The 16,103-nt window shown below is 42.2% G+C and overlaps 1 protein-coding gene across 8 annotated transcripts in view; it reads left to right on the top strand.

The window, feature by feature from the left end:
- The first annotated feature begins 9,551 nt into the window (after nucleotides 1-9,551).
- Nucleotides 9,552-16,103, top strand: part of LOC147626098 (uncharacterized) — a 36,155-nt gene continuing 29,603 nt past the window's right edge. For all 8 annotated transcript variants that reach the window (XR_015268783.1, XR_015268778.1, XR_015268782.1 and 5 more), the window contains exons 1-5: nucleotides 9,552-10,123; nucleotides 10,753-10,883; nucleotides 11,017-11,136; nucleotides 11,213-11,310; nucleotides 11,416-16,091. Coding sequence is in view for 2 of the 8 variants with exons in the window: in XM_086817656.1 (XP_086673782.1) it covers nucleotides 9,942-10,123; nucleotides 10,753-10,883; nucleotides 11,017-11,136; nucleotides 11,213-11,310; nucleotides 11,416-16,091 (5,207 nt within the window). In the remaining 6 variants the exon portion in view is untranslated. The remainder of the gene's footprint in view (nucleotides 10,124-10,752; nucleotides 10,884-11,016; nucleotides 11,137-11,212; nucleotides 11,311-11,415; nucleotides 16,092-16,103) is intronic.

Genomic DNA, 16,103 nt, shown 5'->3' with positions numbered 1-16,103 from the left:
TTTGGTGCAGGCTTTAGGCCCCAAGTCAAAAAAGGAATCTTGGCGAACTCAAAAAACCATGATCACCTCTTTTCAGGTAGTTGTGGTGAAACTAAAAATCGTAAACCATAAACTAGTAACGTAAACCACAAAAGTGAAAAGCAAAAAGTTTTTTTAAAAAAAGTGAAAAAGAAAAAAAGTAATTAAAAGGAAAAAGGGAAAAGGTAAAAGACTAGTGGGCAAAAAAAGTATAATTCTTTTTTGAAAAGTGCACACACAAACTTGCCGGTTATAGGTTTTAAGCTGTTTTGCGGTCATTTTGGGCACACTTGATACAAGACCCAAAAAATTTACAATTTCCCATAAACCATAGGGAACCCTCATCGGCCCGAAAAATGTACGTATACAACCTTTCCCAAAGTGCTAAGAACTATCTAAAACCCATTTTAGACAAGTTCCTCCTAACACACCAAAAAAAAGAACTATTTGAAATGCCCCTAGCCCTGAATAGCCTACAATGATATGCACTTGTGATCTGGGGTGCATTTTAGAGATAGATTTATGGTGTTGACCCAAGTTGACTCGTATCAACCCACCTTTGTCTCGGGGCCCTCTTTAGGAATGAGATTCAGTGTAATACAGGGCTTGAGACTCTCAATAAGCAATGACACTTCCTCCGATCTGGAATCAACAAAAGGGATACCAAACAATGGAAAAGAAAATCACACTCAAACAATAAAAGCTAGAGCCACCACTAGCTTAATAGTCCACATAACCAATTACTTCAGGGGTTTGGCTTTGATTGCAACCTCTACACCTAATCAACAAGATGAATGGTCTTTTTTTGGTATACTTTAGTTTCTTTTTTTTGTTGCAGACTCCATACATAAGTACAAGGTCTCCATCATTGTTGATTTCCTTATCCTTGATATTATTATCAAACCTTTTTTTCTTTGATCCTTTTCTGTAACATGTTCTATATAGCAATTTGTCTTTCTTCTTTCAGTTGTTCAAGAATGAATAGCCGGTCGGCCAACATGTTATCCTCAAGTCTCTCAATCACTACTACCCTTAAGCTGGGTATTATGAATTCCCAGGAATTACCACCTCAACCCCATATAGCATCTTAAGTGGCGTGCAACCAATTGGCAACTTGGTAAGAGGTTTGATAAGCCCATAAAGCTGCTATGAGCTTGAATTCCCAAACATTGCATTGAGACTAAACAGCTTTTGTTAATATGGAAATAAGGACTTTATTTGTGCTCTTGGGTTAGCTTCCTTAATGGTAGTAAACTCAAAAAGTATTGTGATCCTCTTACCAAGGAAGCATTGCGGGTCACACATAAGAAGAAAGTAGCCAAGAAAAAAGTGAAACTAAAGAAAGCTTAAGCTCAACAAGAGGCTAAAGAAAGGCAAATTTGAGAGCAGTAATAATGAGAAGCTATCCTTGGATCTGCACAAACCTTTGTGGGAGAAGTTGAAGGAGACACAAAGGAGCACATAGCACCTCTATGAACATCCATTCAATTGCCTATCCCTTATGGTAAAGTGCCCTACAATGCATTGCTTGGTACAGGGGCTAGTCACAATTTAATTCCCTTCAATGCATGGAACCAATTGGGGTTATTGGGCTACTACAAATTGAAACATATTGTGATAGCAACAAATACTTGGTGGGTGACTTCCTGGTTATGCCTACAAGAATATTACCTAAACCGATAATATTTGGTCGCACATGGATGAAGGCTGTTGGGTATATGATTGATTGGTCAACAAGGTGTGTCTCTGTGGGTGAAGCCATGAACATTCTACTCATAAACCCCTACCACCACTCACTCTTGTTGTCGAGAGCTGCAATGAGGAGGAAACTTCAACATCCACAAAATCTAAGGAAACCCCCTCCACTTCATTGTCCACTATTCACAGAACTCTCAATTCTTTCACCTTCACATGGAAAACACCTCCATGTCATAAGCATGAATAAGTACAGCCGGCTAAAAAGTGGAAACCCAAATCTACCTTGAAATGGGTTCCCAATATTTCTTCATTTGTACCACCAAAGCAAAGGAGGCCTAAACATAATAATTGGCGCAAGAAGTCCAAACTACGTGTTACCCCAAAATGGATACCTAAATGCTTATTGAAAGCTCAAGGATACTATGAATGGTGACCATTGTATTTGGATACCAAAACATAAAGGTATACCACTAGTCTCACTACTGTTGCTTACAAATTCCCAAGTCTCCTCAATGATTGAACAAAAGCTTCAATAGCTCAAATTCAAACAAAGGGAAAACTTGTAAGTGAACCTTCACCACCATGAACATCAAAACAAGTCTGGATCCCAAAGAGAAACCATATCACACAAGACAAATGATTGATGGTAAAGCTTCTACATCACAAAATGTTACAAAACCATTGTTGGCTATCCAAGCCCCAATCCCATTGGTTTCCCTAGAGTAACCCACTACGCAAGTATAAATTACCTTACTGACAAGTGTCCATCTGGTCTTATGAAAGCCCTTTACCGCCCTTAAAGCTAGAGATTGATATGCCACAACAAGTAACAAAGAGCATTCCTAGCCAACAAGCACTGATGCTGCAGAAACGTTAAAAGGGATGGTTACAAAAAACCTAGAATACCTTTTGAGGTCAAGGTATAAGATAGGAAGCACGAAGGGGAGACTTATGCTAATATCATCACTTTTACCACCACATTTTTCTTCCCGACAAATTTCATGTCCATATCAAGAGGAAGCCAATTAGACAAAACTAACCCACAACAATATAGCTTGCACCAACATGTACATGAATATAGCATGTATACACATACTAAAAATCCGATCAACAATCAAAATTAAAAAAGATGATAAGAAAAGAGAATATACCAAAATAAGATAATAAAAGTACGATTGTTGTTACTACAAGCCTTAAAAATGGACTTTTTGTGGACCAATATGAGTGACCCTATCTTAGATCCGAATTATCTGGATAGGTACTATCAAGGGCAGCTAAGTATTCCTCCTTTCCAAACTAACTCACAATATTTATATGCACCATTAGGAGGGTGATGTTATGGAGCCTCCTTTTTGGACCTCTTTTACCTACAATTTTATCCCCTTTCAACATGTCTTAGTTGTGAGCGTTATCCACAGCATCCTACTTATGATGGCATTATAGAACTTATTCGAGGCACTATGGGATAGAACTCTTACAATCCATGGTAGGAGAGACACAACAACGACATGATGATGTGAGCGTACTGTATCGAGTGGGAGGACTCTATTAATTGCATGGGAAGATCTTGTAGAGAAAAGGAGAAGGGCAAGAGCTTATGCACTTATACACCAGCATTCTAAGAAACGATGTTACCAACTCCTTATCCCTTTTGGAACATGGTGGGTTATTTCCTTGTGATAGCTTAGCTAGTGGGTTATTTGGAACATGGTGGGTTATTTCCTTGATAGCTTAGCTAGTGGTAGCTACTTAGCTCACTTGTCTTTAATACCCATGCCATATCAAAGTGAGGATGCACTCAAACCATCCTCTCGTACACCATAGGAGGCATATATACTAGAATCAAACCGTGAGGATGATGAGCTTAGTGACTCTGAGTTCGACCTAGCATATGAAATATGGCTATTTGATGATGACCTATTGTGATGACTTTGAAGATTTTTTTAAAAGGTTCATGGGAAGCAACAATTTCATAGAAAGAAACAATGGAAGTTCTCAAAATTACAAGTACAATTCTACAACTTGACTTCCCAACCGTACAACTAACCAAGTACATCTTAAACCCATTCTCAAATAGTACTTATTGTTTTCAATTTCAATCCTTTTAATAATTCTACATTCAAGTTTGTTTGATTGTTTGCTTGTATCATTCTGTGTGACTGATCTATCACTTTTCTAGTTATTACTTGGATAGCCATTAAGATTTGGTCCTAGTACATTTTTTATTTAGATCTGTCTTAAAGTATGCCAAGTACTCCACCTTCCTTTTAGTGTGCCCTCTTTAGTTAGAGTAGAGTCTTCTAGGTGAATTGTGACAGTGTAAGTAGTTTAAATTTTATAATAATAATAATAATAATAAAGACCTAAGAAGATAACCATCACCATGGGACATCTTGGTAGGACTTTTGGTTCTTAGTGATAGAGCCTTGTGACCATAGCCTTTATCTTTGTGGGATGGGACCTTGTAGCAAAAAACAATAAAAGGGCTAAAACCATAATTGTCAAGGCACTTAGCAATTCTTAGATACTCTTATATGGACTCTCTGGGCCATTACTTGTGTCTCTGCAGGGTGGTGCCCTACTTTTACATTTTTTATCTTAGAATTAAAATTTATATTTTTTTTGAAGAAGCAAAGGTTAAAGCTTGTAATAAATCACTAGAGCAGTTTCATTTATAAGGCTAGAGATGGTTTCACAAAAGTGATAGTGTATAGAGACTAGGGTCATAACCCAAGGCATGTTCTTTACTGCTTCTTAGTTTAGATTAAATTTAGACCAGCCTTAATATTACCCTTGTCTTAACTAGAAAAATTTAACGGGTCATCATAACACTTGATGAGTCACGATAATATTTCCTCACTGTTTGATTAGGTATCTGCATTGTGCTTAAATTTCAATTATTTTCCACAAGAGCACCTTACTCGTTATACCATGTTGCCTTACAAACCTTATAAGCCCTCTAACATTTCCAATCACAACATGCATCCAGCATACAACCTCGACACGTCTTCATCGACATATTTCGAGGACAGAATCTACATCAAGAAGGGGGGTATGTCAACCATTTTCGGAGCCCTTTATGGCGTTGATTTTAGCCACCGTATCATTTTCACCACCTTTGAGCCACAAGCACTAGAATGGCTGAAATTCACTCGAAAGCCATGTACTATATATTTTATGCAAGCTAGAGTGCTAAGAGTCCTAGGCAAGGACATGAGCATAGACAAGTTGGTAGAGAATTCGCTCAACCATTTAGGCCAAACAGTGGTAGGGGTAGACCTAAGGGCCAAACAACCTCAAGGCCTAGCCCTAGCTAGCACCTCAAGTAAGACACCCACATCTATTCCCACAAAGAAAAATGGGTTGGTGTGCAATTGGTCACCAAAATCATATAAGTATAATGTCCAATGCTTAGGCTAGATAGCATGGGAACGATGCCATAGCTCATTGTTGGTACCAAGGAAACCCGACACCATAACCTATGCTCTTGGTGCCAAAGCCAACCACTAGCCCTACCACACATACCAAATGCTTCTCAATAGGCACAAGCTCTAGGCAAAAACCTGTAGTACTGTGAGGTGACGTATATATAGACTATCACCAATGCCATACCCACCTCTAATATTACCATCCCAACTGGTTCCTCCTGGAACTGCACTAGTATAATAGTATTCGATGACTTTGCTAGCGCACTCCCAGAGTCCGCAAAAGTACAATAGTATTTGGTGACTTTGCGAGTGGACTTTGAGAGTTTGCAATAGTATTCGGTGACTTTGCCAATGGACTCCCGATTGTCTAGAATATGAGAGCTAGAAGTCATATGAGTAATATGATTCATATAGATATCCTAAACAACCTCCAAAACAATTGATTATACCATGGATATCCTAAACAACCTCCAACCATTGACTATAGCTCTTTGCTTGAAGCCATGGTGCAACAAAGAGCAAGGGACGTCAACAATATGGCACGTAGGCCACCTATTCAATGTTTCCACCATTGCAATGGCTTGCAGCTTGCTACCGAGTGTCCTCATAGAACCATTTCACCTAGTGCTACAACTCCATCCCTGAATATACATTGTTCCTTGGAAGGCATTACATGAGAGATGCAAGGTTGGTTCACGATTGGTAATGTGGAAGCTCACACCATGTATCTATAGAGCTTGTAATAAGATATTAGATGGTAAAGATGAGGAACAAGAATATGAGCCCCTTCTGCCTAATCCAAGGACTAGATTCATGTTCTTGCAAACATTGGACACTCTTCCATAGGAGCTTGGGACAAGGCTCCTTATGGTCAGCACCTTTTTGGACTATGCTGACATGAAAAAACAGAATGTACTCAACAGCTCTCCGACAACTCAAGTCCACCAATCTTCTTAAGGATTCTAAACGAACCACAATATCTAAGAGAAAGCTTTGACACTTTCTCATCTTGAGAGTCTCAGACTTTGTAGAGACCTTAAAGAAAACAAAGTCACTCTCTTCAAAGGTCACTTCTTTACAGCTCTTATCAGCATACATTTTTACATGACCTTTGCACTACGAATGTTATCTCTTGCTACTTTTAGCATATCTTGCATGTCTTCAAGGAAATCCTTGAAAGACTAAAACTTATCCTTTTGTAGCCCTACAACCATAGGAGATCTTGGGTGGAAACCACACATTAACATGAATGGACTAAATCCAATCACTGAATGTGTCAAACTATTATAAAATAACTCCAAATGCGGTAGATACTTCTTCCAATTGGATAGCTTTTCACTGACATATGCTCGAAGCATGTCCTCTACCACTTGGTTGACTCTCTCGATATAACCATCAGATTGCGGATGATCAGTTGTACTCATGCTCAGAGTAGTGTCCAACTTTTTGAAGACTTTCTTCCAGAAGTGACTATCGAACTTTCTATCCCTATTTGAAATGATATATGTGGGTAGGCCATATAGCTTGTAGAGATGTTCGATATAAACAACCTAGCTAACTCATGAGTTTTACCTCCTTTTTAGTAAGGTATAAATTTGACCATCTTGGTCAATCTATCAACCCTTACCCAAACCGAGTCATTGCCTTGAGTCATTTTAGGTAAACCAATGATAAAATCCATGAAAATACTCTTCCATTTTCCTTTGAGAATATCCAATGGATGTAGCAAACCTCCAACCAGGAGGCGTTCATGTTTATTGACTTGACACTTCTTGCATTTTAAACAAACTAGGCCAATAAATTTGTCTTTTACTATTGCGTAGGTCTTCTGTATCCCGAGATGACCAACACTTGGGCTATTGTGACTTTCAATAAGAATTTGGCGTCGAAAGTAACCAATAGATGGTACATAAAACTCTACCTTTGTAAAGCAAGTACCCATTAATGATAGAAAAGTTCTTGAACCTTTCCCCCCTGACGAACTTTATCACCCCCCATTGTAAAAAATGCCAAATTTAGTGAAGGGTCCTCCCTCGAGCTCTTCGTTTTGGTACATAACCCAAGAGACTCGTCTAGTCTCTCCAAACTATAGCTCCCTCTTCTTCTTGTAGAAACCTTGACTAATCAATCCGGATTAGCACTCTTCTCTAATAAGGAAGGCGATTGGCAGATGGCTAGTGCGCACGCATACAGGAGGCCAAACCTCTAAATAAGATGCATCATGCTCACACAAACCATGTAGTGAATCTAAGAACTTGTTCTTGAATATGGTGAAGCTCAATTCATTCACCATTGGCATGCGACTCAGCACATCTGCTACTACATTAAATTTACCTCTCTGGTAACGAAGTTGAAAGTAAAACTTGTATTTACCTTTTGTTTTTAATTGATCAGTCAATGGGACTACGATCTCCTTTCTTTGTGAGATTTTTAATGTCCAATGGGACTACGATCTCCTTTCTTTGTGAGATTTGTAATGTCCAATGGCCCCTTGTTCCCCTTTTCTCTCTTGCACTCCACGACTTCCTTGTTCCTTGTTACTCCGAAAAAAAATCCTTTTTAAATTTTGATGCCCCACCCTTTCTAGACTGCTGTTTGAAAACTGATTGCGATCTACGAGATATATCATCGTATATCTGAGTGTACTTGATCGCTTTGTCGAGGTCTTTAGGTTCTTTAGGTTGCACAAAGCTTTTGTACTTGAGTTCTAAACTATGCATAACTCTGTGCAAAATTTGGAAAGCATCGATTCCCTTCAATTTTGAAACTATCTCACAATAGTTTGAAATATACTAAGTGAGTGTTATGCCCCTCACGGAGTATCTATCCCACTCACGCCAACATGACCTGTGAAGCTCATTCATCACTCACAGGTAAAAATTCCTTGTGGAATGTGCTCTCAAGCTCGACCCAAGTGCAAGGCTACCTAGCACTATCGGCGGCGGCAAGACTCATCCACCATTTTTATGCCTTGCCTGACAATGTCAGGTTGGTCTCAACCGCTCTATATTCCTCATGTGTACACCTAAGGTCATGTAGGTGAGATCATTTTTGTAAAAAATATATTGATTGCATCCTTGTTCGTTCTTTTTCCTCCCCCCCCCCCAAAGAGTGGCACTTTGAAGATGTTCGCAACAACTGCTTTGGACTACGTGACATACTGTCTTCATGTAGATCACACAGAATCTCGTCAAGTAGAGTCTAAATGAACTCTACTTGATTAAGGGAGCTCAACAGGAAACGGTGGGGCTATGGACTGCCCCCCTAAATAGTGGTGTATGTCTCAAAGGACTTTCAAGGTATCTTGTTGGTTTCGCTCTAAAGTCAGGGTTTTTTCAAACAACTCTAAGAGGGTTTCATGCAAAACCTCAGTTGCGAGAACCTCATTAGGTTGCACATTTGATAACTTGTGCCTTCTGACCATTTGTACACCACTTTCACATTTAGTTAACCTTCCATTTTTAGCCAATAAATATTTTGTTATAGGGATTGCCCCTGGGATAATTCCCTTACCCACATATATGAGCATCACTAAGAAATCATTAGGCACACACAATTTGTTGGATTTGATGGCATGGCATACGAATCATGTGTGCTAGAATCCATCTCACTCCCCTTCGTCATACCCCAAGACTCTTGGATTCTTAATTCACTTTGGGCCGTACAACATTCCTCAATTCTCAAGTGTACCAAAATTAATATCCAATTGAATTAACCTTGTTTTTTTTATGACCAATAGTTTTCCTATGAGATGGTGAGGAATTCCTCCAACCCCACAATTCCTAGTCGGAATGGGTGAGACAATTCTTGGACACATTGCTCGGCTTTCGTCTTGCCCTTTTCGGCCAAGAATTTTGGGGGGAAGGGTTAGGGGGGGGGAGGCAGAGAATTCCATGGGGGGGCAGCTGTGAGAGAAAAAGTACAAACAACAAAAAGCTTTTTGAATGTACCATCAAAACACTCTTCGAGATCTCTTCAGGGCTAGTAAGCTCTGAATGTATTCGGTCTGAATAACTACATTCACAGAGAGAAGTATGTCCATGCTCACAAACTTTCAAAAAGGGTATTGAATGTAGCGAAAAGCAAAGATGGCTCCAAGAGGGGGAAATAAAAGGTAGAGTCAGATTAGAGAGTAGAGATGTGCAGTTGATTCAGAGCCAGGTAGAGATGTGCATTTGATTCAGAGCCAAGTAAAGATGTGGGCCCTTTTAGCTTTCTCGTGGAAAAACCAACGAACGTGCTTCTTGTCCTCATTCCCCCATATGCCTACTTTGGTCATTCCTCCAAGAACCTCTCTCCTTTTTGTGCTCCCTAAGAATGAAGTTGTGCAAATGCGTGTGCAAAAAAACTTGTGCAGCTTTCTAGGTGCCGGTTACCAATAAAGGGGAAAAAATACTATATATATATATATACGATCCATGTGATATATGGCACCTACGGACTCACCATCCTTCTCTTCCTTCCCTCTTTGCAGCCTTCATCACAACGCGCACAGCAGAAAAAACCCTAACCCTAATTCTAAACCATAATTTTAACGCAGGAAGCATGTTCTAATCCAGAATCAGCAGGAAAATACTAATCGGCGCGCATGTTTTTCTTCTGATTTTCCTGTTTTTCTGTTGATCGTTTACAGCAGTTTTCCGCCATAGCCGTGTTTCAAAATCGCTCGCAGCCATGGTGTTCACTTTCTGGAGCGAGAATTAGGGTTTTGGCTCCTCGACAGATCGGGGAATCCTTTCGCCCGATCTGTGCTTCTCACGCCTGAATAAGAAGTTGGATTTCTATACGCCATTATATATGTCCCATCACCAATCCAGATTAGACCGGAACGACTCGCAGCAGAGGAGAAGCGCGAGGCCTGGCGGTGGTGCTTCTCATCAGAGAGTTTCGACAGTGAAGGGAGGTGGCGCAGGAGGGCAGGGCTCCTCAGCCAATGCCCCCCTACTCTCTCCTGCAGTGCAACCTTCACCGGTTCCCAGGTGAGCATCCACAGTCACAGTATAGCTTCAGTTCATGGTGTACATATGTAGGGCTTCTCTTCATACATGACCTGTGGAGTGACCATCATTGATTTGCTGTTAGGGTTTGCACTATGCTTTCTTCATCTCTCCAAGTTTTGCATCATCTGTGGTGAACACCTTTATTTTGAATGCTAAATTGTGCTTTTGAATGAATCTGCACTGCCAGCAGTGGCTTTCCAGTCCAGTTACCGGCTGCTGATGTGGAAGACTGTTGTAGATTTGGCATGACAAGTGCCTACTAAAGTATTATCGAAGCTTGCTTTGACACATTGGGCATGCTGGAGTCGATTAGCCAGTAGAGCCCATACTGTCAAAGCTACTTTTTGTGAAGGAATTGCAATGATTAATCTTTCCTCCCTCTCTCTCTCTCTCTCCCTCTCTCTCTATATAGGGTTTGCCTGATAAGTTTTTCTGATAAAGCTGCTGTGTCTAACTCAGTTCATCCCAAGGGATCTAAAAACTCTAATGATTCATGGATCTTTGTTCGGGATTCATGGGTTTCATTTCAGAAGGCGAACAGCATGCATGTAGTTTTGTCTTAGATACTCATAATATTACAGCACCTTCTTAAATATGGTGAGTTCCAGGCGGTCCAGTGGAGCTAACGGCCAGCCTAGAGGACATTTGTCTGCTGGTCTGGAACCCTCCGACAGTCAGTGGGCTCAACAAAATGCTTCATCCCAACACCAAGGGCAACAACACGGTCACGTGCAGTCAGGTGTTTAAGTTTTTCATTGGCCTGAGCAAAAGGCTTTATCCAAACAATCAACATGGTTATGAGAATAGTTCATTTTGATTTTTTCATTTGAATTTATAAGGAACCGTACTTACGTCTTTGCCTCTTATCACAGGGACCGGGCCTTCCATGCAACCTAGCAATGGGGATGTCTCTAGGCCATCTAGGCCTGGGACACCGTCCAGCTCTTCCTCTCTTGGATCTACAGAAGCGGTTCCATTTGTTCCAAAACCAGGTTTGCTTTGTGAACAAGCGTTTCATATCTATTTTGTCTTGGAAGTTGCATTTGTTGATTGCTTGTCTTTCTCCAGCTGGATCTGCGGAGTCATCTTGGAGTTCTGTACATCCCCAACTGTCATTTCAGTTTGGTAGCATAGGACCAAGTTTTGGGCATAACACTGGAGTGCAGGTCTGAATTTTCCTTTTTTTTTTCAAGTTTTTTTAAATAATTATAGGTTCCTGCCGCGCATTTATGTGTTGCTAAGTGCCATGCCTTTCTCTCATATTCCAATAGATTCCTGCGAGAACAAGCTCAGCCCCTCCTAATCTTGATGAGCAAAAGCAAGATCAGGCACGTTTTGAAGCAGTTAATGCCGCAGTGGCCCAAGTTTCTGCAGGAGGGCAGCAGAAAGGTCCAAGGTCCCTGGTGCAGCGATCGGGAGGGCAGCAGCAAGGTTTGAGGTCTCAGGCACAGCAATTAGTAACTGCATTGCCTGCTGGAATCCCACAACCACGGTACTTCCAGAATCAGGGTCAGCACACCATTCACATGCAGGCACAAGCTGCAGTAACCAATCAAGCACGCTTGCAAATGCAAGCCCATTTGGTCACTGCCCAAGCCCAGCAGCAAGGACTTGCTCAACTGCCTTATTCACAACATACCGTACAATCTCAGCAAGGTCGGATGCAGCAGAATGCAGGACAAGTACTGAAGTTTCCACAATCCATGACGGGTTCTCCCCTGGCTGGTCAGCTGATTGGGCCTCAGTTAGCTTCCCTGCCTGGTCAATTGTCTGGGCAACAGATTCCTCAGATGCCTCATCAGTTGGCCGGGGCTTTGGCTAGCCCAATAGTTTCAGGAATGCCAGGGTCTCCATTTGGGGTTGCACCAGTGACAAATCATTTCATCCCACCTCGCACAAGCAGGGCTGTGAAAATTGTGCATCCGGAGACGATGGAGGAGTTGAGGTTTGATTCCAAGAGCTTAAAGGGTGATTCTTCATTTGACAGCAGGGTTCCTGCAACGACAGCTGTCTCAAATGGTCCTTCTCACACAAGGCCTTCTTTAGGCTATGTTGGTGGAGCTCATCATCAGATTAACCAAAGCCTGTATTCCACACAACAGAATGGGCCATACACTCATGCATCTCAGCATTATTATCAGCCTTCCATGCCAGCTTATTCAGGCATCTCCACTGCAGTAACTGGCACAGGTTCAAGTAAGCAGAGTTTTAACGAAGCTTCGCAAGGTCAAGGGGGGTCTTTACCAAGTATGATCGCTACAGTACTTAGTCCAAGTACGGGTAATACAAGTGTAGACACTTCTGGGATAAGTACAGCAGCAGTTCAGAGTCATTCTGGATCAATTCAACCTGCAATGAATATATCTGCCGAAGAGAAAAATTTCAAGGTAGGGAAGACAGAGAGAACCTCAGCTAGGGAAGCCATTCAAGCTCCTGGACAAGTCAAGCAATCTGGAGTTGATGTTGAAGTAAAAATCAGCAAGTTAGAGAAATTAGAGGGGTCCATAGCACCCATCAGCGATGCTGTACGAGTGCAGGAACCAAATAAAGAATTTCAAGCAGAATCTGTAAACATGGCTCTATCAAAAGACAGTGCCACTCCAGATGTCAAACAAGGCGGCAAGAAAAAGAAAAAGAAGGAAGGTTCATCAAAAGCCAATCCAGGGGATGCACACAAGGTACCCAAGGCTCCAGAAGGCAAGAAGCAGATTGAGGGTAAGACTTCGGACACGTACAAGGCAAAAGTGGTGACACCAAAAGCTGAAGAACATGCTGAGGCGAATCTAGCAACAAGTACTACAGACTTGACAGAAAGGATAATACCAGAAGCTGCAGATGTAAAATTTCCAGAGGTTCAAGCACTGGTAGCTGGCAGTTTTAGTGATGAGCATGCGTTGGATAATGTTAGGGTTGAATCTGAGGTGCAAAGTGTGCCCAATATTTCAGCATATGACAATATGGAAAAAAAGGTAGCCTGCACCACTGAGGCTCCAATACCTTTAGATGTGGCCATTGCTGGCCTATGTCTTGAACCTTTGGTTAACAGTGTACATAAAGATGATGTCAGTGTGCATGAGTCGGTCAATGCACAGGTACCCAGTAATGATCAGAAGCCAGATGACAAGTTAGCTGTTCAAGTAGAATGTTTTGATACTTTGCATTCCCCTGCCTCCATTGTTGTGCTTACCAATGATCCAAGTCCAGGATTTTTAGAGACTGCAGAAACTTTAGTGGCACCCGAAGCTGCTAGTATGGTGGGAGTATTGGAAAATACAGCAGAAGTATACAAAGGCACACGTGAACTACTTGAAGACGAGAGCTGTATCAAAAGGGTTGTGAGTGCTGATGATGCGGTCTCCCCTTTTACTGTTGATACTGACACTGCAGGCTCATCCTCTTCCAATGATGTTTGTAAAGTAGAGGAAGAGGCACAATTGCAAACAGAGTCTGTAGAAGTGTGCAATATTGTGAATGCTGAATCGTCTCTACTCGCTTCAATCAAAGAATGGAATTCATTGGACACATCTGTTCTGGCAACCGCAGACATAAGACATGGCAGCAAAAAGAAGAAGATGAAGGATATTTTAGCAAAAGCAGACGCAGCAAGCACAGCTGCTGATTTATATAATGCTTACAAGGCTCCAGAAGAGAAGAAGTCTGATGAACTGGTGTCTTCCAAAGTGGGTAGTGCAAAAGCCCCAAGCATTGATCTAGTCCAACAGTTGTTTATGCCTGAGGAAATTTCAGCACCTAAAGAGCCTGATGACTGGGAGGATGCAGTCGAGCTTTCTTCTCTGAAGGCACCAACAGGTATCATCGGTACAGAAACTGGTGACAGTATCAGAACTGGTGAGACACTTGCTTCAGAGGTCAAGGGGGGAGAAACATACACAAGGGATTTCTTGCTGACATTCAAGGATAAAAACATGGAATTTCCTCTGGACTTCGAGGTGAGGGCTGACATTGTTGAGTTGCTTCTGAATCCTCAAGCGGCCTTTTCAGGGTTTGCTGAGCAAAACATGCTTTTGAGCTCAGGAAGGCTGCTGGATCGTCAGCTGAGTGGTGGCCCTAGGCGCAGTAATACAGCTAACAGTTTTGATGAAGCAAGGTGGCCAAGACAAACCCAGGGCCTGCATTCTCCTCTCTGGCCTGACACTGGGGTTCAAGGCGGTTTTCGTACAGGGAACACCCAGGGTCTTATTCCTCGAATGCCCCCCAACATTCGCCCAGGAATCTCAGTGACACCTTTAGTCTCGGGTTTCATTCCAGGAAAGCCTTTAACACCTTCAGCAAGCTCTGGTCTGACTAGGATGAACATGGTTGACTCTGACAGATGGCAAAAAATACCAGCTGGACAAAAAGGACTCATCCCATCACCACAAACCCTTTTTCCTCCGGTTCATAAGGCTGAAAAGAGGTATGAGGTTGGTAAAACTTCTGATGAAGAGGAGTCAAAGCAGAGACAAATGAAAGGGATACTCAATAAGCTGACACCCCAAAACTTTGAGAAACTCTTTGAGCAAGTGAAGGACGTGAAAATACAATCTGCAATGACACTTACTGGAGTGATCTCGCAGATTTTTGACAAAGCACTGACAGAACCAACCTTTTGTGAAATGTATGCAATGTTCTGTAGGCAGCTAGCTGCAGATATGCCAGAGTTTGTTGAAGATGGTGAAAAGGTCACATTTAAACGGGTCTTGTTGAACAAATGTCAAGAAGAGTTTCATCGGGGGGAGAGGGAGCAGGCTGAGGCCAGTGTTGTGGAAGAAGATGGCAAGGAGAAGACGAGCCCAGAAGAACGGGAGGAGAAACGTGTGAAAGCTAAAAGGCGGATGTTGGGTAACATTCGCTTTATTGGAGAGCTTTACAAGAAGCATATGTTGACAGAACGAATCATGCATGAATGCATAAGAAAGCTCTTAGGTGAATATGAAAACGCAGAAGAAGAAGAAGACGTAGAAGCATTGTGTAAACTGATGAGCACTATTGGTCATATGATTGATCATCCTAAAGCGAAGGAGCATATAGATGCTTATTTTGATAGGATGTCAAGGCTATCCAACAATCAGAAACTCTCTTCAAGGTTAAGGTTTATGCTGAAGGATGTGATTGACCTTCGGAGGAATGGCTGGCAAGTAAGGAGGAAGGTTGAGGGGCCTAAGAAGATTGAGGAGGTACATAGAGATGCAGCGCAAGAGAGGCAGGCTACGGTTGCACAAGCTGGTCGCGTGTCTCGTGGAACAAGTATAGGAGCTGCAGCTGGAAGAAGACTTGTGCCTCCATCAGACTTCAGCATGCGAGGTCTTCCATCACCCATGTTCTCTCCAAACACACCAATGGGCAGTGTTACCCAGGTAGGAGGCATTAGAGGAGTTCAACCATTGATGGGCATTCGTGGCTCCATTGTACAGGATGTGCGTGTAGAAGACAGGCTGCACTGCGAGAGTAGGCCGTCACCAATACCCTTGTCTCAACGATCAGGGGATGAGGGTTCTGTAACTCTTGGTCCTCAGGGAGGTCTTGGCAGGGGGATGTCCATGCATGGCCAACCATCAGGATCTGGTCGAAGCCTGTTGGCAGATGTGTCTTCAGGGATGGTTTCTGGTGAGAACAGGCGGTTTGGGCCAGTTTCATTGCCAGCTTACAGTTCTGGTGCTCATCTTGGAGCTGAAAGGCCTCTTACCCCACCTGAAATCCCACCTGAAAGGCCATTATTGGACAGGCCTGTTGCAATGGACAGGTATGGGTCTGGATCCTCTAACAGAAGCTTGCGCCATCTGGAGCGATCTCTAAGTGACAGGGCAGTCAGTACGTCTATGGCATCAACCACTCACCAGCAGCAGCAAAGTTCAAGTAGCAGACCATCAACAGCACCTGCATTTGTGCCTTTGAGTGAAGAGCAGTTGAAAAAGAAAAGTGAAGCTGCTTTGATTGAGTATTTCAGGTTGGTTTAGTT

Source organism: Cibotium barometz, chromosome 23 (assembly GCF_041138505.1).
Source record: "Cibotium barometz isolate CiBa-2024 chromosome 23, ASM4113850v1, whole genome shotgun sequence".
NCBI classification, from domain to species: Eukaryota; Viridiplantae; Streptophyta; class Polypodiopsida; order Cyatheales; family Cibotiaceae; genus Cibotium; species Cibotium barometz.
Note: the sequence above shows the minus strand (reverse complement) of the source record. Positions and strands in the feature narration are given on the sequence as shown.